The sequence below is a fragment of the Salarias fasciatus genome, chromosome 16 (assembly GCF_902148845.1).
Source record: "Salarias fasciatus chromosome 16, fSalaFa1.1, whole genome shotgun sequence".
In the NCBI taxonomy this organism is placed as follows: Eukaryota; Metazoa; Chordata; class Actinopteri; order Blenniiformes; family Blenniidae; genus Salarias; species Salarias fasciatus.
In genome coordinates, this window is record NC_043760.1 from 24,031,978 (window position 1) to 24,048,055 (window position 16,078).

The following is a 16,078-nucleotide window of genomic DNA, read 5'->3' on the forward strand; positions in this document are numbered from 1 at the left end:
TGATGTGTATTGTCTGCTTGTGTGTCTGTGATGGAGCTTAAACTTTGAAATGATAACTTGTTGTGTTTGGAAACCGCTCGGGGACTTTTCAAAGACGCGAGTGTGTGCCGCAGACCGAGGAGCTCCTTAATGGGTTTACTATGTCGGAGCTGTGGAACTTGGCAGACGGTCGCGATAACTCAATATACTGCATCAATTTTTCCAACTTTTTGAGAGTAGAATGTTAAATTGCGGGAATTCCCCCTCTGACTGAACTTGAGTCATACAGTGAGGAGGCATAACATTCTGACCACAGACACTCATTAACACTTTATAAGGGGGTGATGAAGCCTTATGGGCAGCATGTAGCGCTCTCTAAGGAAGGGACCACCTTGAAATTGCCATAGTTTACCTAAAGGATTAGCAGCAGAGCCTTCAAGTCTGTAACTCGCAGCCCTTGTACAGTCCACATAAGGCTGAATCTTTTTTGTGGCTCTGAACAAATTGTATTTGCTAGAAGGGGAGTAAAAAACAGTTATTTAGTCAGGAAATTCTGATCTAGTCAGGTAAAGATTTATAAAAAACATAATGTTAAGGATGATTGGTTTAATGTGTAAAGTGAAGTCGTCATATAAATCAAACAATCTAAATTCACAGATTTGACAGATTTGAAATTAGGACCAGCCCAGGATTTACCAAACAGTTTACAGTGTGATAAACCATCAGGGTGAGCCACAAGCCTTCTCCTCTAATGAGCTCCATGCAACAAGGTGCTGAATCAGAATTACAGCAGGAACAAACAGGCCACACACGCAACATGAGTGTGTGTGAGTGTGCGTGTACTTGAGAGAGGAGGGGGAAAAAAAATCACGGATCCCCTCCAAAGGAAAAAAAAAAAAAAAAAAAAAAAGAAAAGAAAAAGGAAACGTGTGCGATTGGTTTAGTCCAACAGCTCCGCTGAATGAACGCTTTCTTCTAAGCAACAACTTTTCTTCCCTCTGCGGTCAGTTTGACGCGTCAGCCCGGCGCACCCACCGCACATCCAGCCCCGGGACCGGAGACCCGGACACCCGCACACCGAGCCCTGCTGCAGCCCGGTCCTGGATGCACCGCGGATGCAGTGAACTTCATGTGGGGACTTTGTCCGGGACTAAAGAAAGCAGCGGGACCTCCATACCCGGCGCTCTTTACGCACAGAAAGGAAGAAGAAAGAAGAAAAGGAGGGCTGTACTTTCAGTAAGCGATGCACGAAAACCTCAAAAACTCCACAGTTTCAACATGTTATGCCTCTTTGCTTGCGTTTGAAACTAGTTTCTATTCAGAGGTTAGCCTTTTTCTTCTCTCCTTGGCGACGATATTCCAGCATCTTCCTCTTTTCTGTTTGCTGGTCGCATTAAATCTCCATTCAGTATTAAGTCCACGTAGTCTCTTCTCTTTTCTGATGACTTGATGTTTTGTAGATTCCTTAACTATTAAAGTGACCATATTTGGTCACTTTTGCACTTAGATTTGTTTATTTTTTAAACCTAATTTATGACAATCATCCTATAAAATATGATCGAATTGTTCTTGAGATCATTGTTAAAGCTTCTTTTCTTCCTTCTCATTCCATCTGAATGGCGCTTTCAGCCTGAATGTATGATAAACAGTCTTTAAAAACATTGTGTATGCACAGTATTGTACAAGTAAAACTAATATAATTAAGTCATATTTAGTGTACATTTCTTTTGTTGAAAAAATAAAACAAATAGTTGCACTTTGGTACTCAGTCAATCTGGTACAGAAATCTAGACAGAAAATGATCCAATGTAGACACCTTTTAAACTCGAAAACAAGGAAATATGTGTGATTTACATCAGTTTGATGCTTTTTAAAACATTTTATTGTGTCTACATAACACACAATTGCATTTACATTGACTTTAAACAATTCAAATATCCTCTTCTTACACTCTGGTATGTAGTATTTTAACTGTGACCTAACAGTTTATCAAAAGTTAAAATGTCCCAATCTGCATGGTCGTGACTTTTTTTCTTTCATTTTCTTATTTGTTACTGTAAAATAGGTGCAAAACCTACTTATTTCACAAAGTATTTTATTCTTCTTATATAGCTTTCCTTTGAGCATTTGACATGATTTATGTCAGATTCCTCACGTCCGTTTAAGACTTCTTTAGTTTGTTTGCTTATCTGAGAGGTTTCCTCCGAATACACTTACAATGCACAAGGAGGAATATAAACACTCCGACATAAGACAAGTGTCTGACTTCCCCCTGCGTTCAGCTCTAAACACAGCTTGATGGGGAATGTTTCTCAATCTGTCGTTTGAAACATACGCACACATAAAGGTCCTAAAATGACCTTGACGGTGATACCGTGTGTTCACCTTTCACCCACATCTTTTGAGCACTTGCTGAAGATGAGCGATGTGTTTTCTTTCCATCCTGCGATGTATGTAAACTTTGTGAAGCTCCAGTCTTTGTACGTTCCTCCCTGTTTACTTTCAGAACAAACTGAATGAATCACACCCTCTGAAGCATCTTTCTGTTGTTCCTGATGGATGTTGACCTAATGTTTCAGGGCTGCTCGGGACACACCCAGCTGAATGTCCAGCCGCAGGCTCGGAGCGAGGCGTGTGTGTGTGGAAAACAGCCGGGCGGAATCACAACCAGTGCTCGGTGAGAACGCGCGTTCCGGGATGAGCGTGTGCAAATACTGGTGTTTACAGATCACTTGTCAGGAATGCATCTTATCATGGATTCCGTTCTTCCCACAGATAAACGCTGAGCTTACGCCCTCGCCACAATGGAGGAATCGGCCGAAGACTATGGAAACTACACGTACGAGTACTACCTGGAGTACGGTGACATGGAGGAGCTTAAAGTAGACCACAGGCAGAGGGAAACGATGCACATAATCTCAGTCGTCATCTACATCGTTTCCTTCGTGCTGGGCCTAATTGGGAACGGGATCGTCATTTGGGTGACAGGGTTTAAAAGCAAAAAGACGGTCAACAGCGTGTGGCTGCTGAATCTCGCCCTGGCAGACTTCGTGTTTGTACTCTTCCTGCCCTTCTACATTGATTACATTCTGCGGGACTTCCACTGGGACTTTGGCGTGGCCATGTGCAAGCTGAACTCGTTTGTGTCCGTGATGAACATGTACGCCAGCATGCTCTTCCTCACAGTGCTCAGCATAGACAGGTATGTCTCCCTGGTCCACGTGAACTGGTCCCAGAGGCACCGCACGGTGGAGAGAGCCTGGGTGACGTGCGGTTGCATATGGGTGCTGGCTGCCGCCATGAGCTGCCCCGCTCTCATCTTCCGTGACACCATGCGCTTGCACGACAAGGTGGTGTGCTTCAACAACTTCCACACCCAGGACGGACACACGGCGGCCATGAGACACATCACCGTAGTGGCTATTCGCACCACAGTGGGTTTTCTCCTCCCGTTCACAGCCATATGTGTGACAGGCATACTACTGACAGTCAGAGTGAAAAAATCGGGGGGTTCAGTCCGCTTGTCCAGCTTCTCCAAAACAGTCACTGCAGTAATCCTGGCTTTCTTTGTGTGCTGGGCCCCTTTTCATACCTTCAGCATAATGGAGTTATCCATACATTCCTCATTCTACCTCCACAACTTTCTGAAAGCCGGCTTCCCTCTCGCCACCAGCTTAGGCTTTTTTAACAGCTGCATTAACCCCCTGCTGTACATGCTCTTGGGCAAAAAGGTGCGCCGCATCCTGAAGCGAGCGTGTCTGGACATCACTAAGAGCTCGCTGAGAGAGCTCAGCCAGTCGATCTCTGCCACCGAGGTGGAGTCTGTGGCCGGACTTCATCCGGACAGCGTGCCTGAGGAGCCGCTGGAGTCATCAACTCTATGACTACAGCCGCTCGTGATCAACGGGCGGCTACGACCGAGTGTTAGGACGCACAGGATTGTCACTGCCAGTCTTGCCAGTTAACATTTTCAAAATCAAAATCAAATTAAAACTTGAGTTGAGATTTAATCCATTGAGTATGAATTATTAGGCAATCATTCTTATAATTCATAATCCAGTCATGTTTTTAATCACAGTAATTTCAAGAGTTGATTGGGTCCATCGTCTTGTTCCTGTCCTCTTTGTGTAATACCAACCCCACATTGTGTATTAAGACAGACGCTCATGCTCATCAGGCAATTTCAAAAGGTTTCTTTGGTCACTGGATGATTGTGATGCTTTTTTTTTTAAAGATATATTGCATAGTATTTAACTGTTACAACCTCTTTGACCAAGACATCTGCTTATTTATGCCCCTAAGCCTTCTGCAGGTGTCTGGTTGTATAATGTAATGTATTTCCACATTGTGTTTGAATGCATTTTTATAGCATCTGCAAGGTTCATGTATTGATGTATCATACTTTTTGTAACTAGTTAAGAGATACATAAACTTCATTACTTTAATATATTTAAAGTAAACAGTATATATGTACATATATTCTAATAAAAGTTATTGTTCCTAACATCACAGTACTTTGCATTTCCTATTTTTTCTTTGACGTGTGACCTTGGATGTGGATGTGCAGGATGTGCAGACCAGATTTCCTGGAGGACTTATATGCTCAGAAAGTATGCACGAGCCAGACATAAATCCAGATCTGCATTTCCTTTCTATTTCCTGAGACTCTGTTTACAAATTCTGGCATTTCCTGTTTTCACTCAGCGATGATTTGAGAGAATGTGTCGGTGAGAGAGAGAGAGCACCATCCTGTGACTGGGAGGATGACACATTTGTTTTTCTGTTGATATGACAGAAATCTTCAAGAACAGTGTGTGTGTCCATCTTGAACTTTGCAAACACTTCCAGGAGACACATAACCCTACAGGCTGTTTTTCAGGTAAATGTGCTGAAATGGCTGAAAGAGGAAAAGGCCTTCCTGTCAGAGGCACAGTGCCACATCGGGCTGAGCGGACTGGAGGCTGACAGAATGAGTCACTGAGCGTCTGAATGTATATGAGAGGGTAAACAGACATTCGCTTTTACTGAGACATTTCCTCTGTTCATGCCATGTCCGGTTTTCATTGTTTGCATTTAAACTGACGGCCGCTTTGTACACATAATGTACTTTGCTGTGCGCCGCATTAACCCTGAGACCAACCCCCACATTAACCCTGGAGATGAAATAACATCTGACCAAAAGAGCAGCATTGCCTTTGATCTGCATATAAAATGCTGGAATTAAAATGATGCTGCTATTAATATTAAATTAAAATACAATCCTTCATTTCCTCAGTGAAAAATGGATATATAAGCTATGAATTAAATATTAGTGTCATTATACAACAGAGTGGCAATTAAAAATATGCTATACAACAATTTAAGTATCTAATATTATAGAACTGTTACTTAGTATTTTGATTCAAGGGGCAAGGCTAGATTACTTAAAACATCCTCCTACTCCTCTTCAGGCACGTGGAAACACAGGGAAAGTCCCAATGACTTCCATTGTTTGGTTTTGGGTGTGTTTTTCTCTTCTTTATTGTTCTCTTTGTGGATGTGTATCTTTCTTTGTCTTTAGTTATTCATGTGTTCAGAATAAATGAATTAAAAACAAATGTATCTTTGTGAAGCTGTTTATTTAAAAAAAAAACTTTATTACAAAACCAGTAACATTTACTTGTTAAGGAGGGATTTTCTAAAATAATCAATGCAAGTTTGCTGAAGAATTGTTCAGGATATTCCTTTTTAAAATTTATTTGCCCTGTTGAACAATGATTTTATTATTTCTAGCGTATTTTTGAGCCACACTTTTTTTCAGAAACCTGAGAAGATGTATCTGGATAGATATTGTTTTTGGGATACACCCTGATTTTCTATTCATAAAGTCATATTAAGTATCAAATATTGAGACATTTTCGAGTATTTTTTAATAAAAAAAATGGGATTGATTGCAGAAAAGCATAGTTTTGTATCATTTTGCCTATTAACGATGACTGATGCTAGTCAGTAGTAGCCTCAGTAGTAGTAGATTAGGCAGAAAAGTAGCCCTGTCATGTGGATTATGGGAGACAGGATTACTTAATCTGTGACGCAGCAGAATAACGGACGGTGCGCAATCTGCGTGGCAGGCAGTCTCGTGGGAAGAAACCCTGGCAAGGTAAGAAAAAATCAGCACAATGACACTCGTGCCATATCGGGTGGATTAAATCTAAATAAATCAGGACGATTATTCCCCGTTTGGTTCGGAGTGAGGTTTGTTCAGATCAGCGATGTTTAGTGATGAGTTGCGTTGTGGCTGCTGACGAGACGTGGCTCCGTGGATGTGATTTCAAACCAAACCAAGCTTCACGTGCACATTTTTATTACTCGTTTATTATTGTTGAATGGTGTTATAATGTCGCGAGCTAACAGTCTGATAAGCGTGACGCCATCGCTGCTAACATTAATCACGTTTATCGTTATATGTCAAGACATTATTAGTCATATCAGCACGGTTAGTGGACATTTTAGTCACATTGTTATTAGAGTCGTGTTTTTTATTCTCTAATAAACGTAAGCGACCAGACTTTGTGTTTTTGTTTTGGTAGCCGCGTGGTGGCTAACTTTAGCTAACGTGCGGTGGGAGTCACGCTAACTTTGTCCCGTCTTCAGCCCGGTTATATGTGTGTGCTCACGCTGGGGGGTTAATGTGTCTGTGGAGTTATGAACGTCCGGCCGTAAGCATGATGCCGCGTCTCCCTGTCCATAGACGGATTATCATCACCAAGAGCCCTGGACACAAACTTGTCATGGGCCCACGGCCACCATACAGAGTGTGCGTCACACACACAACACTGGGCAATACACAACCACAAAAAAAAAGCTCTGGCGCTGTCCACGACACACAGCCCAATGATCCATCTACATATATCAGCACTGATGCGCGTACCAGGCCACCTAACAATAAAACACACCTCAAATAAAAAAAACCAAAACTTACCTAAACTGCTGGCTTTTCCCTGGCATTCCTCGAGGAAAAGTCCTGCTGTCACTGCTGTTATGAGTAGAACTACTATCATCTTGCCTCTGTTTTCTTGAGAAAAATGTTGAAATCGTTGGTATCTGCTGCACCAAAGCAGAATTTTTATCCTCTTTTTCTTTCCTTAGCTTTCATTTTTCCGAACCACTGAGCGTCCGCTTGGCTGGGATGTATTCCACATGGGTTTTCTATGTGTCAAAGGGGCCGCATGTTTGGCATACAAGAATAGAGGACAGAAAAAAATCCCAAAAAGTGCAGTAAATAATAATAATAATAATAATAATAATAATAATGATAATGATAATAATAATAATAATAATAATGATAATCTCGAGTTAACAAATGTATGGGAAACGCTCATAAGTGCAAATATAAAGCCCATTACATGTGGACCATTATTGTTTTACAACCACTTTTTATCGGTTCAACCCGGTTACAACAAGAGTAACAAGTTCACTTCTTCTCTTCTCTTTTACTGAAAAAGCGGTGTCCTGCCCGCTTTTTCTCACAACATGCAGAGAGCCTGTGTAGGTCAATGACGTATAGAATTAGAAGTAATGGGTATTTTCACAGCTTCACTACTTCCTGAAAATAGCTGTGCACATTCATTTCCTGTCTTACATTATTGGCCAAACTGATTAATCCAGGTGTGTCTGGTTTAGACTGCTGCAACAAGACACACCTGGATTAATCATTTTGGCCAATAATGCAAGACAGGAAATGAATGTGCACAGTTAATTTCAGGAAGTAGTGGAGCTGTGAAAATGGCCCATTCTATACGTCATTGGTGTAGGTACCTACGCCCATAGATATCTTATAGAACACTAGATGCCTTACGGCAGATTCCAGGACGTCCGCAGAGGTCGGCCATCTTTGTACGGGAAAGTTGTCAGAGTTTCTGTGGAACGCAATGTAAGGTTGGTGATCTGTGCAGACTTTTATACTCTTATTTCACTGATTTTTTTAATGGAACATCTTAAAGCACTATAAGGTAATTGCTGTTTTGACTCTGAGTTATATAAAAACTGATTGATCAAGAGATTCACTCAGTTGCCTTTTACTCGTTTACCTAATTATATTGTGACTGTAATTCCATTATTTGACTTGAAACTTTCTGAGCTCCTTTTATACATTTTTACAATGCCTAATTATTTATTTTTTTTAAAACAATGTGTTTTCTGGTGCACTATTTCATGTTTAAATAATCAATGGGGGGACATTATACATTCACAATAGATTTAATAATGTGGAAGGTTACTGTTTAATGTTATATATTAATGAAAAATAATATAATACATTCAATATAATGAGGTTCATGAGATTTAAGTATTTCTGAAGTTTCAGGTGGGTAAATTGTTTATCTTCAGCCTCCACTACAGCCCTGCCACGTCTTAAAATATTTTCACACAAAACTAAAAATATGGACATGTATGGCTTGTCTAAATTATTCGTAAGTGCTATAAATATATCTCAGTGTAAGGATTTGAAACATGGAGCCTAATATGAAGAATATTATGAATATTTACGATATGATATATATTTATTATATATATTTAAGGAATGCCATACTCATCAAACATATGTCATGTCATTAACAGAGATTTGATGTTTATTACAAACCAAACCGTTTGAAAATCGGCAAAAATTTGAGCAAGTTATAGCTTGTTAAAGAGTTCATGTCTCATCAACACAATGTTATGAGCGAGCCAGATTCCCGTACAAAGATGGCCGACCTCTGCAGACGTCCGACTTCATTGGCCAGCAGCGGAGACGAGGCATCTAGTGTTATATAAGATATCTATGCCTACGCCTAAGCGGGCCCTTCTTCTTCTGTGGTGTCTGTGTAAAATAAGGTTGAACATGCAAACAGCACACCTAGTGGCATGAAGTGCGAATGCAGTCATGGCGTCGTATTGACTGCATGTAATGCATCACGTTGACGCAAGCCGGGTAGTCGTGGGGCCCCATTAGGTAGAATCCCGACGTGTCATTGTAGCACTCGGAAAGGGCCCCATGCGGGGGATTTTCGACGCTCTGTCGTTGCAGCGTCGAGTGTGGCACTTTTAATTTGTCATTGAAATTGAGTGATGTCAGCCGTCCCTTGACCTTGGGGCCCTATATGCAGCGGCGCCTCTGGCCTGAGAGAAGCAGCTGCTGAGCTCATTCCTCCTGGGATTTAAACAAACAAACAAACAAAAATCCTCGGCAGTGGATTTCACCACAAGAGGGCCCGTGGGTTTTCATAACCTACCAACTCCACGTAAATTATGCTTCTGCGTTGTACATACTTTTTTTTTTTTGTTTTGGACCAAAAAAAAAAAAAAAATTTAAAAGCCTGGCTGAGGGCCCCTATTGGCTCTTGGGCCCTGGGCACATGCCCACTTGGCCCATGCAGTAATCCGTCTATGTCCCTGTCTCTCCTCCAGCATGTTCCGTTTGCCTGTTGCGAGCCGAAACCTCTTCCCCGCAGCCATCGCTAAAGGAGGCGCGGCTGCAGCGCACAATGGTAACTATATTCCCCCCTATATGTTTATTACGTTCAAACTGTGTTCTGTGTTTTCCGTTTTACCAGCCATGAATGCCTCTCAGCCTGGTTACTTCACTCAGTTGCTGGATTACAGACAGGAGGATTACAAACCTGCCAGCTCCCGTGCTCGGTGCCAGGCGGCTGTTGGCCCAGTTTTAACTAAGACAGAGGGCGTCACCAGTCTCTGTTCATTATTATTAACTGGGCTGGTAAAAATAGATTTTATTGGTACGCTCTCCAAGAATCATTTTCAGAAAGTAACTAGAAAATCTCATTTGCTTAATGGAAATACATAAGTCAGATGTAATGAAAGGCAAATTAAATTTTTTAAAATGAAGTGTACTGACTGACTATAAGAGGTTTGATGGTCAGTGAGAGGTCAGTTTATACTGACACGCCCATCTGACTTTCACTATCCAAGTAAAACAGTAACTGGGGCACTTCTTGTCAGGCTTTGTATTGTTTCTGGATCAACAACTATATGGTATGAAGTGAAATTCCTCAGGAAGCCTGACATCAGCCAAAATGCTCTCCTCAGCTGGCTGTAGCTTTTTATGCAATAAAATATTGTCATCGTCATCATTATTTTTAATATTTAATATTTTTGTTCACATTCTTTTGCTACCCATTACTGTCTACTTGCTTCTACAAAAATGCAAATTTCCCCATTGTGGGGCAAATAAAGTATTATCTTATGCAATTATTCAGCGTGTTTGGTCTGATGTTGGGTTTCAATCACCACAGGAAGGAGATCATTTTATAACCCTTGCAATAAATATACTTCAGTAGAAGAAGGGTAAACGCCTCCCTCACTTGCAAATTTCACCCTGGTTACATGTCTTAACATTTCTTGAAAGCACAGCGAAAAAACAAAACAAATTTATATTGCAAATACATTACGCAATTCTAGTTTTGAAGTATTTGACAAATGACCTGAGTATTTCATTTCTTGCTAATTTCCAAATTTTAGATATAAACATCTAACGTGTTACACGGATTTGACAGTATTTGTTAAATTAGAAGATTATGCATTTGAAAAACAAAAAATTCCACAAACATTGTGCAAGAGGTTTCCAGTCTTTTCCATCTTACCCAATATAGAAATCTTCTTACTTAGCTTAAGTTTTTACTTCTATTTAAATCGCACAATGTCTCATTAAAATCTAGCGTGTGTGTCTGTGTGTGTGCATCAGTGTCATTTCACCAACTAAAACAGTGTAATCTTACTGCACTATTTTTACGAGAATTATTGTTTTCATGCAAAAACTTTCAATGAGTATTCTTTTCATTTTTGAAGAAGCATATTTATTTAACGGCCTGATATTGTCTCCTTTTTGTGCTTGAAGCTCGCCTTGCATCTGCAGCAGCGGCGGCGGCGGCCCCCAACCTCCTGGAAGTCTTTGTGGATGGGAAGCCAGTTATGGTGGAGCCGGGAACCACCGTGTTGCAGGTCAGCATCATTAATCCGTTCATTCGGTTCAGTGAGCGGAACGAAGCTGCAGACATTTTCACATGTCCGTATGATCTGAAAAGTTACTGTGATTATGAACTATTTCAGGCATGTGAGAAGGCGGGGATGCAGATTCCTCGCTTCTGCTACCATGAGCGTCTGTCAGTGGCTGGAAATTGCCGCATGTGTCTTGTGGAGATAGAGAAAGTTCCCAAGGTACGTATGTTTTGTTCCTTCCGGTGAAGATGTGCGTCTCATATCTGTTTACCTCTAACTATGATACAGTGCAGACCGTGTGTTCTGTAAATAACCACCAATTATTTTTCATTTACCCACCAGCCAGTGGCAGCTTGTGCTATGCCTGTCATGAAAGGCTGGAACATTTTAACTGATTCAGAGAAAACAAGGAAGGCAAGGTAGGATCACTATCACAGAGGTAAATTCATTTGAAGTTGTGCAATTCACCAGTATTTGCAATTAATTATTTTATTATATGTGACACAATCGTGGATTTGGATTTCTTAGGTGGGGTGATTTAATTATAGAGAGTTTAATTCGTTTGACTTTCTTTTGAGGAAAATAAACTGTCATAAATGGAAGCAGTGTTACTGAGAATTGAATGTTATTTATTTTCATAGAGAGGGTGTGATGGAGTTCTTACTGGCTAACCACCCATTGGACTGTCCCATTTGTGATCAAGGGGGTGAATGTGATCTACAGGTAAATTACAAAAAATAAATAAATAAATAAATAAATAAAATTTACACCTGTCTTTATCTGTTTAGTGTTTGGACGCCATTTCTGTTTTGCTTGGAATTTTAAATATTATTTGAAGATTGAGCGATTTTGTGTGAGTAAAGCTTGAATCTATTTCATGTGAAGGACCAGTCCATGCAGTTTGGAAGTGACAGGAGCCGCTTCACGGAGGGCAAGCGAGCTGTGGAAGATAAAAACATCGGCCCTCTCATAAAAACTATCATGACTCGCTGTATCCAGTGCACCCGCTGTGTGCGGTGAGTCGCAGTCTATTATCAAAGTAAGTTTGAGTTGCTTTAAGAATTTGAAATAACATACTTCATGTTGTTTATTTCCTGCTGTGGCAGCTTTGCCAGTGAGATTGCAGGTGTGGAAGACCTGGGCACCACCGGCAGAGGCAACGACCTGCAGATCGGGACTTACGTGGAGAAGATGTTCATGTCGGAGTTATCTGGGAACGTCATTGACATCTGCCCAGTCGGGGCCCTGACCTCCAAACCATACGCTTTCACTGCTCGGCCTTGGGAGACCAGGTTTTTGGACTGTGCTCTGAATTATAATCAAGGTTGTGGGTCTGAAAACGTGCACCACTACTCATGTGTTGTCTTTGTTTTTTTTTTTCTACAGGAAGACTGAATCCATCGACGTTCTGGATGCTGTAGGTAGTAACATCGTCGTGAGCACTCGTGGTGGCGAGGTGATGAGAATCCTGCCGCGTCTCAATGAGGATGTTAATGAAGAGTGGATCTCAGACAAGACCAGGTCCCGCTTTCATCTCACAAGTTAATATCTTAGGAAACATTGTGTAACCTTTCATCACAGCTTAACTCCGTCTTCTTCCTGCCATTACAGGTTTGCTTATGATGGACTTAAGAGACAGAGGCTTACTCAGCCAATGGTGAAAAATGAGGATGGGCAGCTGGTTCCCACCACCTGGGAAGATGTTCTGACTCGAGTTGCTGGTGCAGTGAGTAAATCAACACATTTGGGAAGAATCTCCTGTGATATTTTAATATCAGTGCATTTAAAACACATCTGATGTGAGTTGATGTTGCTCTACTGAATGCATTTTATGGTTGTTGTTTTTTTTTACATTTTGACAGCTCCAAGGAGTCAAGGGCAATGACGTTGCTGCTGTTGTTGGAGGTTTGGTGGACGCAGAGGCTTTAATCTCTCTCAAAGACTTACTGAACCATTTGAATAGTGAGAATCTGTGCACTGAGGAGATGTTTCCCACATCTGGAGCTGGGTAAGAGCTTACAAAAACAAAAGCTGGAAGTGGCAACAATTCAGTTTGGCCTGCACTGGTGTTTTTTTCCTCTTTGTCTCTAGATCCGACCTGCGTTCAAACTACCTCCTCAACACTGGGATTGCAGGCGTTGAAGAAGCTGACCTGCTGCTTCTGATTGGCACCAACCCACGATATGAGGCTCCTTTGTTTAATGCACGGATTAGAAAAGGGTGAGCAGCCCACTGTAAATACACTATGGCTGTTTCGTAGTGAAACTGTGGGATAAATAAACTAATCTCTGCTGTTCAACGTGTCATTGGGGCCTGTGCTTCAGCTGGCTGCACAATGAGTTGCAGGTGGCTCTAGTGGGGAAGGAAGTGGACCTCAGTTACACTTACGACCATCTTGGAGAGTCTGCTAAGGTTCTTCAAGACATCGCTTCAGGAACTCACCCTTTCTCCCAGGTAAGCCTGAACACTTTAGGTTGTGAATACCATCTGTCAACTCAAATGTCCCCCACTAATTCCATGTCTTTTATCTCCTCTCGCAGGTACTGGCTCAAGCCAAGCGTCCTGTTGTTGTGGTTGGCAGCAGCTGCCTGCAGAGAGATGATGGGGCAGCGATAATGGCCGCCGTGTCAACCATTGCTCAGAAAGCTCGCGTCAGCAGCGGAGTGGAGGAAACCTGGAAGGTTCTCAACGTGCTTCACAGGTCACAGGAAAATTAAAAGACAAGGTTTTGGCATTCGTGCTGTTTTCAGGAAGGACTTTAACTGTAATCTGTATTTTTTTTCCTGTGTTGTCAGGGTCGCCAGTCAAGTGGCTGCACTCGATCTTGGCTACAAGCCAGGAGTGGAGACTATCAGGAAGAATCCGCCCAAAGTTCTGTTCCTACTCGGAGCTGATGCTGGCTGTATTGCACGCCAAGACCTGCCGAAGGATAGCTTGATAATCTATCAGGGTCAGTGTTTCTTTTTTTCTTTTTTACATTGCAGCAACAGAATCTCGCCGTGTAGTTCCTGGCTTGTCATCTTCTGCATATAAAGAATATTGGCCATATAAAAACTGGACTGCGTGAGTTAAAATATGAACTAAATTAATGTAGTGCTTATATATATTCCTGAGTGGGTTTATGAGAATGGAGTGATCATCATACTTTTTTCTGTAACGGCCCAGGTCACCATGGAGATGTGGGAGCACCAATGGCTGATATCATCCTGCCTGGAGCGGCATATACTGAGAAATGTGGCACCTATGTGAACACTGAGGGCCGAACCCAACAGACCAAGGTGGCTGTGACTCCTCCAGGCATGGCCAGGGAGGACTGGAGGATCATCAGAGCCGTTTCTGAGGTTAACGACAGTTCACAGTAAACATCTGATATCCACCAGACCAAAGGGAGGCTTTAACACTGCGACTTCCTTCCATTTCCGAAGCTTGCTGGAGTGGCTTTGCCATACAATACTCTTGATGAAGTGCGCGACAGGCTGGCGGAAGTTTCTCCAAACCTGGTGCGATATGATGACCGTGAGGAGGCCAACTACTTCCAGCAGGCTAATGAACTGTCTAAGGTCGGCAGTTGTTTTTCTCCATTATGCGTTTAGCTGGTTAAATAACAGGAAACTAATGAAGCCTGATTGAGACGCCGGCGTGTACAGTTAATTTATCTCGGTTTGTGTCGCGCTGTTCTCTGTGATGATGTTGATGCCTGCCTTATCTGTTTCAGGCAGTGAAGCAGGCTGTCCTAAATGAACCTTTAGTCCCTCCACAGCTCACTGTGAAGGACTTTTATATGACAGGTGGGACACCAACACTCGTCTTAATCAACTTTAATTGTAGTTTAATACTAGCACCTTCCAGCCATACAATATTTGTCATATCAAGATTAATGTCATTGAAATAAATCAAAAGCAGTAAAACTATCTCTTCGTGTGTCAGGAGATACAAGTAGCAAAATGAACAGTGCATCGTTAAAACAAATCTAAAACATATAGTATTGCATTTGGAGTACATTTATTTTTAAATGATATAAATTCAAACAACACTGTTCACAATACACAGTGAAGATAGAAACCTAATGTTATTGTACAGTAAAGAAAATAGAGGGATTCTGATTTATTATTGGTTCATAGATTGAATAAATTGTATCTGAGTCCAATGCTAATACAAGTTATCTATAATGAGTGATAAAAACGGTGTTTATTAAATAGGCATTTTTATGCAAAAAGGAGATTTATTAAAAGCATCATCAAAAAAAAAATAATTCCATACAGAACAGGTGTCAGTCATGGCCAGGAATAAAAAAAAAACTTTCTTTAACTTGCATTGTAAATAGTACAAAAAAAATATTGTCACAATATTAAAAATGTATAAAATATATGTACAAATCATATTACCTAGAATCAGTGATTTAATTTATTTAAATGACAAATATAAAAGCTGAAAAGAAATTGTAACATGACATTTGTAAAAAAAAAAAAAAAGAAGATTAAATAGCACCAGCATTTTATGTTTAAATGCAGCAATTTCTATAACTTTTGGATAGTTTTAGGTTTTAAATACTGTCTCAATTGCTCCCTTTCTCCCCACAGATCCGATAAGCAGAGCGTCCCAGACCATGGCCAAATGTGTGAAAGCTGTCACAGAAGGAGCTCAAGCTGTGGACGAGCCAGCCATATGTTAAAGCACTACATGGAGTTATTCCAAGAAGATACGCACAACTATTGTATTTGCACATTCCTAGAAAAATGTTGATTTGCACCTGTGTTTTACTGTAGTGTCTGCTTGAACTGATGGTAGATACCTTACCCTCTATGCACACATACCTGCAGAAAAGTGTTCTTTCAGTGTAAAGATGCCAGCGTAGATTTTGCCAGATCCCCAGATGCACTCCTGGCAATCCTCCTGACATTTCAGTAGATGTGACCAAAGATTCAAGGTTGAATTACATCTTCCTTTAAAATTACCAGCAAAAAAAAAAAAAAAAAAAAAAAAAAAAAAAGAGTGTTCAGATTATATTTTCATTATAGTATTTATATTACTGAAGGTGTGGCTATTTGTACATGTGACATAAATTAATAAACATATTTCTGTAGCAAGTTTAAAAAATCTTTGCAAACTCTTTAATTAATTCAGA

At 41.0% G+C, this 16,078-nt stretch overlaps 2 protein-coding genes across 2 annotated transcripts; both read left to right on the forward strand.

The window, feature by feature from the left end:
• The first annotated feature begins 880 nt into the window (after positions 1 to 880).
• On the forward strand, positions 881 to 5,495 carry cmklr2 (chemerin chemokine-like receptor 2). The gene is made up of 3 exons (XM_030111408.1): positions 881 to 1,215; positions 2,559 to 2,656; positions 2,755 to 5,495. Exon 3 carries the CDS (start codon positions 2,784 to 2,786, stop codon positions 3,861 to 3,863), a length of 1,080 nt encoding a protein of 359 aa, XP_029967268.1. The 5' UTR covers positions 881 to 1,215; positions 2,559 to 2,656; positions 2,755 to 2,783; the 3' UTR covers positions 3,864 to 5,495.
• Positions 5,496 to 6,000: 505 nt separating this feature from the next.
• Positions 6,001 to 15,945, forward strand: LOC115402824 (NADH-ubiquinone oxidoreductase 75 kDa subunit, mitochondrial). Its single transcript, XM_030111400.1, has 19 exons — positions 6,001 to 6,118; positions 9,406 to 9,485; positions 10,853 to 10,956; positions 11,065 to 11,172; positions 11,296 to 11,372; positions 11,595 to 11,676; positions 11,839 to 11,969; positions 12,060 to 12,245; positions 12,340 to 12,474; positions 12,565 to 12,679; positions 12,816 to 12,961; positions 13,045 to 13,173; positions 13,278 to 13,407; positions 13,494 to 13,654; positions 13,749 to 13,903; positions 14,119 to 14,294; positions 14,379 to 14,513; positions 14,669 to 14,741; positions 15,534 to 15,945. The coding sequence occupies exons 2-19, from the start codon at positions 9,407 to 9,409 to the stop codon at positions 15,623 to 15,625; spliced, it is 2,214 nt and encodes a 737-aa protein (XP_029967260.1). The 5' UTR covers positions 6,001 to 6,118; position 9,406; the 3' UTR covers positions 15,626 to 15,945.
• The last annotated feature ends 133 nt before the right edge of the window (positions 15,946 to 16,078 follow it).

Excerpts from the sequence above, each read along its gene's own strand:
- cmklr2 (XM_030111408.1), top strand. The coding sequence starts at position 2,784 with ATGGAGGAATCGGCCGAAGACTATGGAAACTACACGTACGAGTACTAC.
- LOC115402824 (XM_030111400.1), top strand. The coding sequence starts at position 9,407 with ATGTTCCGTTTGCCTGTTGCGAGCCGAAACCTCTTCCCCGCAGCCATC. Across the intron at positions 11,173-11,295 it reads AGATAGAGAAAGTTCCCAAG|CCAGTGGCAGCTTGTGCTAT; the intron begins GTACGTATGTTT and ends TTTACCCACCAG. Across the intron at positions 14,514-14,668 it reads AGGCTAATGAACTGTCTAAG|GCAGTGAAGCAGGCTGTCCT; the intron begins GTCGGCAGTTGT and ends TATCTGTTTCAG.